Genomic DNA, 17,047 nt, shown 5'->3' with positions numbered 1-17,047 from the left:
TAATAATATAATAAAACAGCCAGTATTATATTTTATCGCACAATAATATTTTAACTTTTATTGTATATTATATAACTATTAAAATTTACTATTATATATTTATATTGATGATATTAACAATATTAATTTTATGTTATTTTAATGTTATACATAATAATATAATAAATAATTATACTACAATTACATCATAGTATTTTTTAACTTAATACTATCCTATTACTTTATGTGTTATAATATTGTTATATATAATATAAATATTAATAATGACGGCTAAAATATTTTACATTATAATATATAATATATGATTATATATTCATATTTAATGACATCATAATATCAATATTATTTTTAAAACTTATATAATATGTTATATTATATTATACATAGTATTGTATTATATTTATATAATATATATTTATTATATTATATATAATTTTACATTATAATACAACTCTTTTCGTATATTTAATATACAACAATATTATATTTTTTTCTATACTATATCATCATTAAATTTTATTATTATATATTTATAATTGATGATAATAGTAAATATTTTTACCTTAATTTATTCTATTTTTAAGATTATAAATAACAAATCATATTATAATATATCATAATATTTTAGCATCTGACACCGTCTATTAATTTATTATCATAATATCATAATAGAAATCAACCATTTCTATTCCTAATTAACAAGTATCATCTTGTATTTTTGAAGGGATTATTTATTTATTTAATTCTTTCAATTTCCAATGTGGGCTTTTAACCGGCCAACCCTATCCCCATTTAGTCTTTTGCAGCGCTGGAACTTAAGCCCTCTGCCCATAGAACTTGCGACGCCTCGGCGACGGCGATCCGCGATTCCTGCCACCGTCGGCTTACCAACACGACGTATAGCTTCTCACCGCCACGCCACTCGGGAAGTCGTGTTTTCACCGGCAGCGTCTACTCGTTGCTGCCGGCATCCCATCCTTCAAGCTTCAAGTCCTCAGATTTGCTACGGTAAGATGATCGTGCCTCACCCTTCTTCTTCTTCTGCTTCCCTATCATTCAAATGTTTTATGAAGATGAACATTGGCAAATGATTTACATTATCTGATTTGCACATTCAGATTATTGATTGATTTTCCTGTTGAATGCTGATTAATTGTTATTTTAGGTTCAGATTTGCCAGTTCGAGTTTTCGGTTGGTTTGATAGTTAAAATGATGAGGGTTATGGAGGACTTGCGATTCAGATCAGATGTGATATTTTGTAAAATCTGTGTTTTTTTTGTAAGTTTTTCACTGGGTGTGGAGGAGACTGGGTGTGGAGGAGATTACTATGTTAGGAATTTAAAATCTGTGTTTTTTTGCTTTTTTTTAAAATATGTATTTTCTTTTCCGTTTCCTGTGGGTTAATTGGATGCGGAATAATAATTTCTTGAATTCAATTTGGACGATTGTTATCAAATTTGGAATTTTTGAAAGAAAAACTTGGTTTCACAAATTGAAAATGGAAACAAACTGGATTTTGGTTAAGTCGCTTTTGTATCTTTATTCCTTTGAATTGGGTTTTGGTTAAATTTTGGTCAAATGATATTTGCACTTTCCAAACTGTTTGCTGCTGTCTCTGTTCTGTTTTGGTTGGAGGCTCCAATTTGTCTTGCTCAGTTGGTGTTTTTTATGAACTAAAAGTCAGTTCAGCTGGTTCTTTGTTTGAACCAACCCAACAGACAGACTGCACAGGCCTACCCATGCCTACAATGGTGCCATGAGTGAAGGAGAGATATTCTAGAGGAGGGGGTAGAGAAGGGGTGAAGCAAAAAAAAGTATAAAAGTTCTAGAGCAGAAAAAGGCTAGCACAAAGAAAAAGGTACCCTAGAAAAGAAAGGGAAAGAAGAGAAAGGGAAATGACCCTCCATATGGTTGGAAGAAGCTTCATAATCAATGTGGAACTATTAGAATGAATAAGGGGTTTACGTTAAATTTTTTTTTTAAAAAAATTGGGATCAAATTGACAATAGGTCATAGGCCCTAAATTTCATGACCAAGTGTCACAAGCCAAAACTTCACTCATTGTGAAGGGCCTTGTGGCTTTATGATGCACATATGCAGCAAGCTTATAATCAATATTACTCATAGCAAGTTTTTGCCTAACCTCAGCATGCGACTCATGGATGTGATGAACAAAAGACTTATCAAGCTTAGAAATACGAGCATGTGGTGGCGAAGGAACAAGATCATTGTGTGCATGGGGTTTATAACCAAATACACACTCAAAAGGACTTTTACCTGTAGACCTATTCACAGAATTATTATAAGAAAACTCAACAATAAGTAGCACCAAGTCCCAATTGCCCTGTTTTAGGTCAGCAAGATAATGGTTCACAACCTTAGTTTGAACATCAGTTTGGGGGTGTCAAGGAGAAGAAAATAGTGAGTCCCGCACTTTTTCTAAAGTGTCTTCCAAAAGTAGCTACTGAATTTGATATCCCTATCATACACTGTGGAGGTTGGCAACCTGTGCAATTTGATTACCACTCAAAAGAACAATTTAGCTGCATGAGAGGCATTAGAAGTCTTACTACATGGAATGAAATATGCCATTTTGGAGAATTTGTCAATAATAGCAAATATGGAATCATGTCCTTGGGTTGTTTTTGAGAGTTCAAGAGCAAAGTCCATACTTAGGTCTCTCCAAGGTATGTGTGGCAATAGCAGAGGGGTCTAAAGGCCAATGTTGTGTCTTTTGGACCTAGCTAATTGATCGGTGCGATATTGAGACACTATCCTAGCAACATCCCCCTTTAAGGGAGGTCAGTAAAATCTATCCTCAACAAAGGCAATGGTTTTATCCCTCCCTAGGTGACAAGCTAACCCTCCGACATGCAATTCCTAAGCTAAAGATCTTTAAAGGAATTACGGGGAGTGCATGACCTAGTACCTCTAAACAAGATCTCTACAGTGGCCCTCACTCACCTCTTGAAAGATGGTAGGCTTGCCAAGGCTTGGGTCTTTAACTACCAAAGATAATATTTTTATAACCTAACTATCCCAAGTCCTGTAGAAAGTGGGTAAGTTGGGTGTCCATCCTCAGGGGCTTGAAGTGTAGTTATTAAACCTCTTCCAAATTAGTTTATTATGGCCTTGCTATGAAAAAGAAATAAAAATGGTATTTTGCAATGGTGATCATCTAACAACTACTAGAAAACATGTAACTGAAAGCATGTAAATCTGACAACTACCAGAAAACAAGTAAATCTATGTTATCCTTCTCCTACAAAGCGATACTGGAGTTGACTCAGATGCTGGACGCCATGCTTCTAACTATGCTCATCCAGACTTCCATAGAAGTATTAACCCAATCGGATTAAAGTGGGAGAGGGGCGATTGAGGGCACAGGGTAGCAAGGGTGCACCAACTGTCCGAAGTACGGTCGGGAACTGGAGTATACCCTGTCTCAACAATAACGAACACCTCCGCGGTTTCGTAGCCGACTACTTCCCTCTGACTGATACGTAGTTGTGCTTATCCTTATCTGCAATCTTTCATCAAACACACAACAAGTAAATGGAAAGCAGTAAATTGAAAGTAGTAAATGAAAGCGTGAGTAAAAAAATCATCCCTTTATCATTCAAAACGTCTGTCACTAACGTCAGTAGTAGAAGAGGAGATCATATAATATACACGGCTGCTATATGAACGCTGCTGGTTGTCATAGGCCGTCGGACACTCCACACACGAACTGAAACTACTCTACTCCTATTCTAACTTGGCTCTCAATGACTTCTTAGGTCTGTCACCAACCTAAGAGAGGCCAAAGAGGAACCCAAAGCTTGTGTTCGTAGCGAATACTTATAGGCTCTACCGCTCTAGGGTTTACAATGTTTGTTTTACAAGTTAGGAAGGTTTGCAGCAAATCTCGCGTAGAAGATCGTTGCCTTCGACCAAGTTGCTCCTCTGCCATTCTTGTGCGCGTCTTAGTTGAGACTCGCGAGAAGTCAGGGATTTGAATTTTCAATGCCTTTGACTTCGTCGCGCCTCAGGGTCTTGATGGTCGAGTTGATGGTATAGACTTGCAGGATCTCGATCTTTAGAAAATCTTAGTATCTTGACATGGTCGCCCCTGAAGGCTTCTTGGTCGGACACTTCATTGAGACTCTTGGTATTTCTTCTCTCAATTCTGTCTCAGTATGTCGACATGGTCGCTCCGGCGGGTCACTTGGTCGAACCTTGCAGCATTCTGATCTTAGTCTGAACCTTGGAGTCCGCAGTGGAAGACTTGGTCGCCCTTATGTGTTGCTGGTCGCGCCACATGGTTGAGCATCATCTACTTTGTTCATTCATGACCTGAAGCTTTCGGAGCTTGGCTGGATATCCGGATTCGAGCTTTGAGTCTCCCAAATCCTCCCTGGCTTCTTGTTACGCTTAACTCCATGGTTTTAACCTGTTTTTCCTGAAAAGACAAACAAACCTTACGTAGCTCTGAACAATGATAATTGTGGGCAAATACACAATAAAATGAGGATAAACAAAGGTAAATGAGGGTCTAAAATCATGTATTTAAGGGACTCATCAAAAGATGAGCCCAAAATTAGGACAAATAGAGTACTTGTCCTTCAGATGATCAAACCCAATGACCTTGTTTCTCAAGATATGGAGAATAATTGCTATCCTACTGAGGTCATCAAATAATTTATTCTCAACATCGGAATGATGCTTAAGAACAAAAGTGTTCTTGTTGAGAAACTTTGCTTGACTAGCATGCTTTGCAATTAACTTTTTTTGCAAGCCTAGATATTGCAAAGGAAGGTGGTCAAACCCAATGACCTTGTCTCTCAAGATATGGAGAACAATTGCTACCCTACTAAGGCCATTTGCACTTTATTCTTAGCGTCGGAACAATGCTTAAGAACAAAAGTGTACTCATTGAGAAACTCTACCCAACTAGCATGCTCTACACTCAACTCCTTTTGCAAGCTCAAATATTGCAAAGCAAGGAAGAGTACAAACTCTTGGGGTAACAATATGTTGGAGAGATATCACTACAACAAAAAACTCTATATGTGCTATTTCTTTGTTTGGCATCTAGGGTTTTTCACTCAAAAATGCTATAGGTTGCCCTTCTTGACTCAAAACCCCACCTATACCTACCTAGAGGCATCACAAGCCGCCTAAAAAACTCTACTAGAGTCTGGATGCTTAAGTATTGGTCATCTTTTGTTTGACCTCTTTAAAAGCTCTACTAGTTGATGGGTTCCAATGAAACTCTCCTTTCTTCGAACACTTAGTGATAGGAGCCATGGTGGTGCCAATTGCCCTATGAATCGCCCATAGAAAGTAGCGAGGCTATGAAAACTATGAACCTCAGTAATAATCCTTGGCTCAGGCCACTCTCTAATGGCTTTAACCTTTTCTCGATCACTGGCTATTTGCTGTGCAGAGATCACAAGACCAAGAAAGACTACACTAGACTATAAGAAGCTACACTTCTTGAGGTTATCAAACGACTTCGCTTCCTTTAAGGTGACAGAGGCCTTATGACAGAGGCCTCATGAAGATGTACCAAGTGCTCTTCCCTAGTTTTACTGTAGACCAACATATCGTCGAAGTAGACCGCTGAGAACTTACCTATGAATGGCTATAGAACATGTGTCATAACCTTCGTGAAAATGCCAAGGGCATTGGAGAGTCCAACGGGCATGACCAATCCCTCAAATAAACCATCCTAGGTCTTAAAAGCCGTTTCCCACTCATCTCCTGGTCTAATTCTAATTTGATGATACGCATTGCAACGGTTAATCTTGGAATACTAACTAGAGCCAACTAACATGTCAAGCATATCCTTAAGTCTTGGGATAGGGAACCTAGACTTGATGGAGATTTTGTAAATGGCTATCCACACATATCCTCCAAGCTCCATACTTTTTCGGAGTTCAAAGAGTTGGTACAACAGAAGGACTAAGGTTATGTCTCACAAATCCCTTGTCGAGGGGTTCTTAACCTGCCTATTCAATTTAGTATGCTCTTTAGGGTTCATCTTATAATATGGCAAGTTACGTAATTATGAACTTGGAATGAGATCTTAGGCATGCTGAATGTCTCGTATTGGTGGTAGCTCACTAGGTAACTCGTGGGGACAACATAAAAAACTCAACTAGCAACTCTCCTACCTCACGTGGGCACTCACATGAAAACTTTTGATCTTTAGAAGGAATCTGTCAAGCGATGACTGCTAAAATGCTCTTGTTTTATAACCATCTCACTCGAAAGCCCTATGATCAAACAAGTGAATGCTTCTTTGAACTGGGACTGGAAGGGGCTATCTTGCTCCTTATCTTAGGATCCTTGGGAGTGGGCTTGGGAGGGGTCAAGAATATCTTTGGGACCAAAAAAGTGTTTTCTCTACCATGATTGGTTACATCATGATCAAATGACCATGGTTGCCCTAATAGGACATGGGCCACATCCATTGGTAATCTCATATTTGGATGGGCATAAGGCATCTCTTGGTATTTGGTCGATTTGTCTTGTTTACCCTATTCACCTCAAAAGGATGAGAGTGTGGCCCTCCTTAAGGTTCGATCTTCCTGGAGTAGCCTTGGATATCACATTCATGCTACTATTCCCATCAATAAAAGTGTAGAAAATAGTGGTTCATTTCCATTTCTCACTATCCATATTAATGGATAACCTAACCACACTAACATGATAGTCATCTGCCTCAAAATCATCACCAAGCTCATCCTCATCTCCCTAGTACTCAACAACATGTACAACCTAATCCTCACAATCAGACAAATCATCAGTTTCATGCTCTAAAGCTGAGGCTCATTGGTGACAACAGGCAGCAATATGACCTCTAGCAGGGCAATGATGATACTGCATAGATGGGTTACTAACCTGAGGAACACTAGGTGAACAATATGAGTAGACTCTATTTGCTTCCCAGAACTCTCTCTAGGGGTAAACTAAGGGATGGTAGGCCTAGGCTGAGGAAAGGGTTTGGAATGATGAGAATCACTCACCTGAGATGAAAACCTACTGTAGTTCTTGAGGCACTTTCGATGGCAAGAGCTTTATGATAAGCTGCCTCAAGACTTTGGAAAGAACAACTCAACCTCTCACCTGACATCTTCATTAAGACTATTCACAAACCAAGCCATAGTGTGAGCTGTGATCTCAACATATCACTCCTAGCATCTGTTCCTCAAAACAATTAATGTAGCTGGCTATTAGTGGTCTGTTTATGATTCAAAAGCTCACTAAACAGCTGGCTCTTAAAGGAAGGAGGGATGTACTTTTTTTTAATTGTTGTCCCGTTGCTTCCCACTAGGTATAGGAGGTTCACTCAACCGGGTTTGTTGCATAGTTTTCTAATTCTTTTTTGTTGGTCCTACAAGTTTCATCTAGGAAAATCAAGCTTTATCCTCTCCTCGTATATGGTACCAATTAAAGAAATCCTCCATTTTTGATACCTAATCTAAAAAAGGAGCTTGAGTTTAATTTCCCATCATGGGCATGCACATCTGCTTTGACACTTTTTATAGCATCTTCATAGTCATCCCAACCTTGCCTAGGGGAATGTGGAGCATGCCTAGGGTTAGGGTGATACCCTACATCATTGAACTCCTTAAAATTACCTTCCTTAAACCTAGGCTCTAGATTGACCTGAGCTTGGAGGGGCTGAAGTGGCCCACTGGTCTGTTTTGGAGCCTTGCTTATATTGTTAGGTGGTAGAGGAACCCCTGGAGTAAGAAGAATACCTTGGGCTGACCCTACTGAACATGGGGACTCATTAGGCTACCTAATTGATGGTTCTATGTCTCTACACCAGTGCATTTGCCTAACATCTTCATAACTTAGTCAAACCGTCATGAGAGGTGCTCAAATATTTGATTGAGGAACTTTTGAAGAGTGTCTAATCGGATAGACAAGAATTGTTATCATTTGGTGCAAGTTTAGTGGGATTGGTTTTAATGTTTTTGTTGGTAACCATAGTTAATGCAATATGGTGCTATGATGCCAAGGAAGACTAAAGCAAGTGATATGAATCCTAAAACTACTACATTGCACCCACATGAAGCTATGGAGTACAATGCATATGACTTGACCATGGTCTCACATGACATGGCAACAAGGAATGAATTAGGTATGAGTCTGAATAAACTAGTGGAACTCACAAGGCAAAGGGCATATATATATATATATATATATATATATATATTTCAAATGGTAACAAGAAACTTGGAATTATGCAATTACAAATTTTCCCTAGTCATAAAATGTAAGTCAAGAAAATGTGAGAATTTGGTTACCTCACCAAAGGTTTCGAGCATAAATTGAGTGTACCATCGGGTTGTCAATGTAAGTCATGCAACTTCTGGACTCCCTATTCTCAGATCCTCAAGAAACGGCCTTCAAACAGCAGCTGGGCCTGGAACTCAATTTGAATGCTGGCAAGGCTCAAAACTCAGAAACTTACTTTGGGCAGCCCAGGATTAGGCTGTATTTGATCTTAGAAATGCAAACCAAGCTTAATAATTCAATTTTCAATCAGAAAGCTTGAAAATATCAGGAAAAAACCCAAACTCTTGAAGCCGGAAGCAATATCTCGTGAGTCTGAGCAAAATAGGGGAAGTCCAGAAACTTCCCCACACGCATGGCTGGCGCATGGGGCATGTGAGTAGCCGGCGATCAGCCTCCTGCGATGTGGTTCTGGCTGGTGATAGATTGGTGGGTAGGGATTCTAGTGAGGGTGGGGTGTAGCAAGCAAATGTAGGAAATTGGAGATTCAGTGGGGGTGGATGGTGGTTGGCCAGCAATGAAATTTTGAGGGGTGGTGTTTTTGAGAGTTCAAATTTTGATGGTGTGGGGGATGCGATAAAATAAAACCTTGAAAGTGGAGTTTGTAAATCAGGGGCACTATTAATTTTCTGGGAAGTTGCAGATGAATAGTGTTCAGTTCTCTGCAATTTTGACTGACTGCATGGTGATCGTGCTTTTTATTGAGGCTAATTTGATATAGGACAAGCATGAGAATTTAGAAGAGGAAAAGGCAGCAGCAGCAGTAGGTAGAAGACAACCAGAATAGGGGTGGGCGAGGAGGAAGAAGAAGAAGAAGGAAGAGGAGGAAGAAAGAAGAAGGAAGAAGAAGATGAAGCTTGGGCGGGAGAGATAGAGACAGAGAGAGGGAAACTGTGCAATCTGATTCAAAACAATAAGTGTACATAAACTTGCATGTGCAGCACTTAAACCACTACTACAAGTAACACATATATACAAATATGACCCAACTAAACACATAATTTACAAAATATTGAAGGAAGTCCTTAAAAAAAATACGAAGAGGTCCTCCATACACACTATTTCCTAAACCTTCTTAAACCTTCACCTAAAATATGTGTGCAGAATAAGTGGCATAGTTGATATAGATGGTCCTTCATCTGTAAGGTTTGGCCTTAATTTTAGCAAATGAATGAGAAGGGATTCATGTAACCAATCCAAACTCAAATCTTTGGAATGAAGATCTTTCTATTATTATGGGGCAGTTTGATGGTGCGGGAATGGTAGTGATCATCCTGATCCAGATCTGCAGTTTACATCACTATTTTGATGCAATGTCACAAATGCCAATTCTAAAAGTCATCAGCTGAAAATAAGTAATTATAAACATTCTGCTAGGCATTAGATGTCATTCTCATCGGCTGAAAATAAGTAATTATAGACATTCTGCTAGGCATTAGACATCATTCTCATCAGCTGAAAATAAGTAATTATAGACATTCTGCTAGGCATTAGACCTCATTCTTCTCTTAAGTTTGTTCTAAATATTCAGCAGGCCTTTCAATCATTTTTGCTGATCTCATGAGTAGAATCTAAGTTAGAATTATGGAGACAAGCTTTAGAACCTAGAAGTTTTATGATAAGTTGAAATAAGACAGAATACATAAAATGTAATCTTAGTGGTAGTAGGAATATTGGAGAAAGGATTAAACTTGATGTTCAAGAAATTGATAGCATTACTAAATTTAGAACGTTGGACCTATTATCCGAGTTCAAGGAGAAATCAAAGAAGATGTTATATATAGAGTTAAAGCAGTGTGAGTAAAAATGGAGAAGTGTTTCGGGTGTGTTGTGTCATCTTAGAATACCCATAAAGTTAAAAGAAAAGTTTTCTAAGACAGGTATAAGACCATCTATGCATTGTGAATTAGAATGTTGGGCAACTAAGCCCCTGTTTGGGACATCTTAAAAAACAAGTACTTATTGTTAAAAATACTTAAGATGAAGTACTTGTGTCAATAAGTAGTGTTTCAAAAAATACTTGTCCAAACTATTTCTCTTTAGGAAAATAAGTATTTTTTGAAAAAATATTTTTTCTGAAAAAGTACTTAGTAATCCCATACTACTTTTAAATAAGTACTTTTTTTTTTTTTAGAAAAGTACTTTTCTATAAATGGTTGCAAATGATCCCTAAGAATCAAAATATCGAAAAAGTAAAAATTGATGAAATGAGAATGTAAAGGTTGATGAGTGGTATCATATTTAAAAATTAAGTAAGGAATGAGCATATTTGCGGTATGTTAGGCATGGTACTTGTAGGAGATTAGGGATGAACGACTTAGATGATTTGAGCATTTGCAACATAGGTCAAATAGCAGACTAATGAGGAGGAGTGAACTAGTTACTCATAGTAGCAGTATAAGGATAGGGGTAGACCTAAAATAACTTGAATGGGATGGCAGGAGGATTTAATAGCCCTTAAATTGTAGGAGGAAATTGCCCATGATCGTGTGAATTGGTGGAAAAGGATTCATGTAGCTGACCCCACGTAGTAGGACTTAAGGCTTGGTTCTTATTGTTATTTTTGAAGTTGGAACCCTAAAAGAACAGAAAAAATCTATACTCAACTGGTCCCAAAACAAATATTCATGGGTGCAATTTTCCTCCATAAAGAATCCAAAATAGACCCAGGGTTCCAAATTTAGTGGCTGCATGGTATCATTGTCAACAATTATATATATGAAAACCAAAAAACAAAAAATTGAAAACGAAATAAAAAAAAAATTGAGAACTAGCAAGCTATTGGTTCATATTTCCAAACTAAGGCAAATTAAAAAATCTGATTGAACTCATGTTTAATTTTGTCCTTGAATTAAATAAGAATTAGAACAATAAAAATGTTAAAGAATATAAATTAAAAAAGATTTAATGAAAAATAAAAAATAATTATAATAATTATAATTTTATTTGTCACTTTTCAAGAGTAATCCTATTGTACATAACAAGTAAAAATAATAAAAATGATTTTATTATATTTTCAAATTTTTAGACATGTGATGGATATTTTTATTTTAATTATTTTTTAAATTCACATGGTTAATTTATTTTAATTTTAATTAAAAAATTGTATAGATCCATGAAAGTCAATTCTAAATATTAAAGTACTAGAGCAGTTTGCCACAACAATTGAAAAGCATAATGTCTAGTTAATGCTGCATTTGGGAGCATGAATTTCAGGCCTTGGATTTGGGTTTGGGTGGACTTGGACAAAACTCAGTACAATTTTGTATTGTAATTTATCCAAATCCACACAAATCCAAATCCAAGTCTTCTCCCAAACGTAGGATCAATGTTTTTTTTGCAAAAAGTGATCACAGAATCAGAAAACTAGCAACATAAACAAACACATTGTCATAACCTGTCTCTTCACTGTACAACAGCCAAAACAGAAAACAAAAAACAAAGGTGACATCAAACAGTACCTTAGTTTTCATTTTCGTTTTTGTTCCTAATTTTCTTTGCAACAAATGGAGATTAGTGTAAGGTGCTTTGTTCCATTCAATTAAATGAAACCCACCTTAAATATCAATTTCTCAAGATGTTCCTCAACTGAAAATACATAAAAAGTGAATTGTTGTGCAATGGTATATGCCCCATTATGCACTGTTTATGTCGGTTAGGGCTTAGGAGTTTACCTTTTGCAGCTTGATGCTATTTGGACCCCCTTGCTCTGAGGCACTGATGCAGCAGCTTAGAAAACCTAAGCAAGGGTTGGATACAATTGTATGGTGGTGGGTCAGGGTGAATTTAGGCAAGATACGATGGAAAGGTTTTAAGGCTGAAAGAGGGGCTGTAGCTCTTTAGCGGCTGGCAGCAAGGAGTGAGGTGCGGGAATCTCTGGAGCTATTGGAAGGTTTATTGACACAGTTGGAGGGTTTAAGTAGTGGAAATGGGTCTGAAAGTATGTGCATGAAAGGAGGATTTAATTAATTTTGCAGAGGAATGTTGGGTTGAAGGGTGTCTTATTGTGGTGTACAGTGTCCACAGGAGCACTGTGGCAAAAGAGAGGAGAGAGAAGAGACACACAATTTGACTCAAACATATACTTAAATTATCATTAGTCCAACTTTACCAAAGAACTTATGTCACATATTTGTAGCCATAGAAAACTATACTTAGTGCAAGAAACTTTGGGGCTTCATAAAATTTTCTTAACAGCAGGGTGACCTAATGCTTCACCTGACCCAAATAAGTCCTAAAACTAAGAAATTACTATCGTTTTTTGTTAAACACCTAAGGTTTGTTAAACACCTAAGGTTACCATCCAAATCTATTAAAAGGGCAGCCCGGTGCACAAAGCTCCCGTGTATGCTGGGGAAGGGGTGGACCACAATGGATCTATTAAGATTACCAAGAATACCTGTGGAAAACCTGAAATAGAGTTCTAATATAGAAGTTCCAGATATTAGGATTCTGTCGTTGACAGCAAAAACAAACAATAGTTCTTGGACCATTGGCATTTGCTCCATGGTTACCTTAGGTGTGCTGTGACTTCTAAAACATTTGTTGAATGTGTGGAGGTAGCATGTTTATTGAGTGGATGTAGTGTAGTGTATGCGTGTACTATTATTATTTTTCTATTTGTGTTGTGTTTATGGTCGAATGGTTGTGCTGGTGCTGCTTATGAAGGGGGTCATCATTTATTCATATGCATTCTTTTTTTCTTTGCATAGTAACATCATGAAAATGGATCCTTGCCTTGGCCATGTTCATCAGTGATAACATCTTTCTTGTAGAGGCTGGTGCTGGTAATTTTTTCGCGTTGATGAGATTGGAGTGCAATGGCCAGTTATTCAGGAAAAGGTGCTCCTTCAAATGGGTCTGTCTATGTTTGTAACTTGCCCCATGGGACTGATGAAAATATGTTGGCTGAGCATTTTGGCACCATTGGGTTGCTAAAGGTAGGGAGTCCAATCAGGTATTATTTGAATTAGCAGATGGTCTTTATTTTACTAGCCTTTGTTATGAACTGCCTTGTATTTTTTGAAACTTAGTGGCTTGCTACATTTAGCTTCATTTAGCTTCATACACTATACTCTGTAGAAAGACAAGAGAACTGGTCGACCAAAGATATGGTTGTATCGGGACAAAGTCACAAATGAACCAAAGGGAGATGCTACTGTTACATATGAGGACCCACATGCTGCATTAGCTGCGGTTGAATGGTTCAACAACAAGGATTTTCATGGGGAAACCATTGGAGTTTTCATAGCTGAGTCAAAGGGCAAGGATGATAACTCATATAATTCTGGAAATCAAATGAATCATGTTGAAGACTTAAGTGTAGTGGGCGACTTTGGTGGGCCTGAGGAAAATTCCAGGGATGTGGATGGAGGTGGTGGAAGAGGCAGAGGTCGTGGCGATGCTTCAGGGAAAGCATGGCAACAAGAGGGAGATTGGCTGTGTCCGAATACAAGGTCTGTGATGTGAGATTGGTGAGCAGCTCTTTCTTGCACTTTGTGCCCTTTCTTGTTTTAATGCATATTATGTAGTGATATTGTGAAAATAGATTCCTCATTCTCTATTTTGGTAGCAGTTGTTCCAATGTGAATTTTGCATTTCGTGGAGTGTGCAACCGCTGTGGAAGTGCTCGACCTGCTGGTGTCTCTGGCAGTGGTGGAGGGGCTGGTGGCCGTGGAAAGGCCCGCTCTGGCAATGAATCTGCGGGCCATGGTCGCCCAGCTGGTGGTCCTACTGGTCTTTTTGGTCCAAATGATTGGCCTTGTCCAATGTAAGACTAAATTCTGTTTGTGTATCTGTGTAAGTTCATGCCTTAAAAAATGATTATGTTTCCTCCTATATTATGATCTATAGTATTTACCACCAATTGCTTGACAATTAATCGATAAGTTGCCATCAATTGTTTATTAAAGCCTTTCTCCAGGCTATTAGGATCAGATGTTGTATGGTTTTCCTTAGCAGAATTTTTTAGAGTCTTAGAGATGTGTGCACACATGCAAGCATGTATGTTTTTATAAATTTATTTGTTTTATTTATAAGAACCTCAGCATGTTTAATTTATAAAATTATTTGTTTTCATTTGCACAAATTTCAGTATTCAGTAACAAGTAGGGAATTTTGCCAAAACTTTGAGCATGTATACATTTGTCTATGATGACCTCAGGCTGGCCTTTCTTAGTTGGGAGGATGGTCTGCTGGCCTCACCGGTAGTGCAATATCAAGGGCCTCTTGCCGATTTATGTCTATTGGGCATAATAGTTGCTGCTTTTTATGTGCATTTTCTTATCCTTCGACTTCTTGTGGGAGCAGAGGGAGCTGCTCTTTCGAGAATCACTGACCATGGTGGCCAGTAGTTGCAAGATACAAAATGTTGCTTACTATTAAAACTCTTAACTTAGACTGTCCTTGCATAGCTTTCTATGATTTTTAGGTTTCCAGTTGGGTTTGCAAGACTTAGCAAGTCTAGCCACCATATCCTAAGTTCAGTCTGATGTAAAAGATCTCTGTTTGAGCTAAAGTTTAGGCATGGCTCAGTATGACCCAATATTAGATGGTAAGAGACTGAGTTTATACGAGTTTGGGGTAGGACATATGTGGAAACACAATCGCATCAGAAATTCTTTCCTAGTCTATGAACTTTTGTTAGTCTTCACTCCTGACTATCCTATCTCAAGCATGTAGCTAATTCAAAACTATTCTTTCTCACTCAGATGTTAGAGCTCATAGAGTTCATCACACCATCCCCTTTTTTCTTGTCCAAATCAGGGTCTTTAATGGCATTCAAATTACTGTAAAATTATAATTCTGTTACCCAGCCATCAAGATTGACAGTTCGTCTGTAATCTTCTAAAGTTACATCATCTTTTTTATTATCCTCACTTATTATAATTATTATCATATTATTTTTTACTGTTATTGTTCTTATTAATACATTTGCTATAATTATTTCGGTTATATTATTTACTGTAATGAAATATATTTCACCATTTGGAAAATAAATTAGATGATTTTTCAATTTAAGATTTTTGTTGAGGTTCCTTTATTCGAATGTGATTTTGTTGCATGGATGGGAGGAGGTGTCTTTGCCTTTGTTTTGTATTAAATACATTTTATTTATATCATTTAAGGTAATAAAGTATATTTCGTCATCTGGAATTTATGCATCAGAAAATTTCTCATTTAAAGATTTTTGCCAATGTTCCTTCATGATTTTGTTGTGTGGTTAGTAGGAAATGTTTGTTGTAGTTTTGTATTGGAGATTTTGTCTAGATCTTTTAGGCTGTTCAGTACAAATAAAAACACCCTCCCTTCCCCCTTCCCCTTACCCTTCCCCTTCCCTTTTTCCTTGTCTGTGGTTCTGCAAACATAGCACACCTGAGATATGCATATGTTTTTGACAAGAATTCCTCTTTCTTAAACTGTTTTGTATAACTTATAAAAGAATCCAATTGAAGCTTGTGTCGGTGTATAGTTTCTCTGTTATGTTTAGATGCCAAGGATGGAATATTTTTATGAACTAAAGATTATGTGTTTTTTCGTTGTTATGCCCTTTTGTGGTGCTCAAACTATAGGCCAGTGTACAATTTTGGGGATGCCTATTATTATCTATTAAAAAATGCTCTTATTGTCCATGTTCATGTCATGTCTTGTTGTGAAGTATCTATTGGAACCTATGGTTTTCAATAGGTATGGTTAAATATGATGCTGTGACATTTCATTTTGCTTATTGTTATGTCTTTTTCATCCTGTGAGGTTGTTGCTTCAGGTGTGGCAACATCAACTGGGCGAAGCGCACAAAATGCAATATTTGCAACACCAATAAACCTGGTCACAATGAGGGTGGTGTGAGGTAATATATTATGATTTTTAAATTTTTGTATGCACTAAAAGTCAATCAAGAATTTTGACCTTGAATTGTTTTCATTTTAAAAATTTGGTTCTCCAAATATTTGCATGGTTGTTTCTTTTGGCAAGAAGCAGTGAACAAGATTTTCATCCTTAAGGTTGCAAATATAATTCATCATTGCTAAATTGTGGATCCTAGGAAGTTTGTCTCCTTGGATTAAATTGTGGTAAATATTATTTTTTCATCCTTGAGGTTGCAATTATAATTCATCATTGCTGGCATTTGGTGTTTGTTTTCTCTTATGCTTCCAGTTGGAATTTCTCTTCCTATTCTATTTTTGCCAATAAAAAAATATTTTTGATTAAGGGAAGGGGGACAATTTTCTATATTTTTTTCTTATCATTCGTGATGCACCCTTTTTCTCTATAATTTAAAATTAAAATGAAATTCTTAAGTAATGGGTAAATTTGTAAATTGATGTTTCTTTAAAAACTATCCATAACTTAAAAAAGGGTGGTTATAAATTTATAACTAATTGCCATAAGCCCATAAGTGGAGCACGTGCATCGTGAGTGTATCATTAGTGCGCATGCATGTCTATGTATGATAAAATGAAAAATTCATTAAAAAGAAATAGAAGGAACGAAAGCTAGAGAACACGATTCTATGACTCTCCATCGATAAGGTCTGAATATACCATACGAAGCACAGTTCCACAAAACTTTCCCTTTATTATGCATGCAAAACTCTTAAACTTCAACAAAAAATCATCGAGTGTTTTGGGGCATGGTTATCAAAATTGTATGGTTCTTGATTCGAAACACATGATTCAATTCAAGTTTCTAGTCAATTTGAATTTAGTGGGCAAATCGAAACTAGCAAGAATTAACCATGACTTACGATTCTCG

The 17,047-nt window shown here is 37.1% G+C and overlaps 1 protein-coding gene across 2 annotated transcripts in view; it reads left to right on the top strand.

Moving 5' to 3' along the window:
- Positions 1 to 794: 794 nt before the first annotated feature.
- Positions 795 to 17,047, top strand: part of LOC131154061 (transcription initiation factor TFIID subunit 15) — a 35,349-nt gene continuing 19,096 nt past the window's right edge. The window contains exons 1-5 of one of the 2 annotated variants that reach the window (XM_058106556.1): positions 795 to 1,008; positions 13,069 to 13,233; positions 13,376 to 13,749; positions 13,869 to 14,063; positions 16,059 to 16,142. In XM_058106556.1, the coding sequence (XP_057962539.1) occupies positions 13,114 to 13,233; positions 13,376 to 13,749; positions 13,869 to 14,063; positions 16,059 to 16,142 (773 nt within the window). In that variant the 5' untranslated portion in view covers positions 795 to 1,008; positions 13,069 to 13,113. Of the gene's footprint in view, positions 1,009 to 13,068; positions 13,251 to 13,375; positions 13,750 to 13,868; positions 14,064 to 16,058; positions 16,143 to 17,047 lie in introns of those variants that run through there. The other variant, XM_058106557.1, reaches the window with a different exon arrangement.

The sequence above is a fragment of the Malania oleifera genome, chromosome 4 (genome assembly GCF_029873635.1).
Source record: "Malania oleifera isolate guangnan ecotype guangnan chromosome 4, ASM2987363v1, whole genome shotgun sequence".
Lineage (NCBI taxonomy): Eukaryota > Viridiplantae > Streptophyta > Magnoliopsida > Santalales > Ximeniaceae > Malania > Malania oleifera.
Note: the sequence above shows the minus strand (reverse complement) of the source record. Positions and strands in the feature narration are given on the sequence as shown.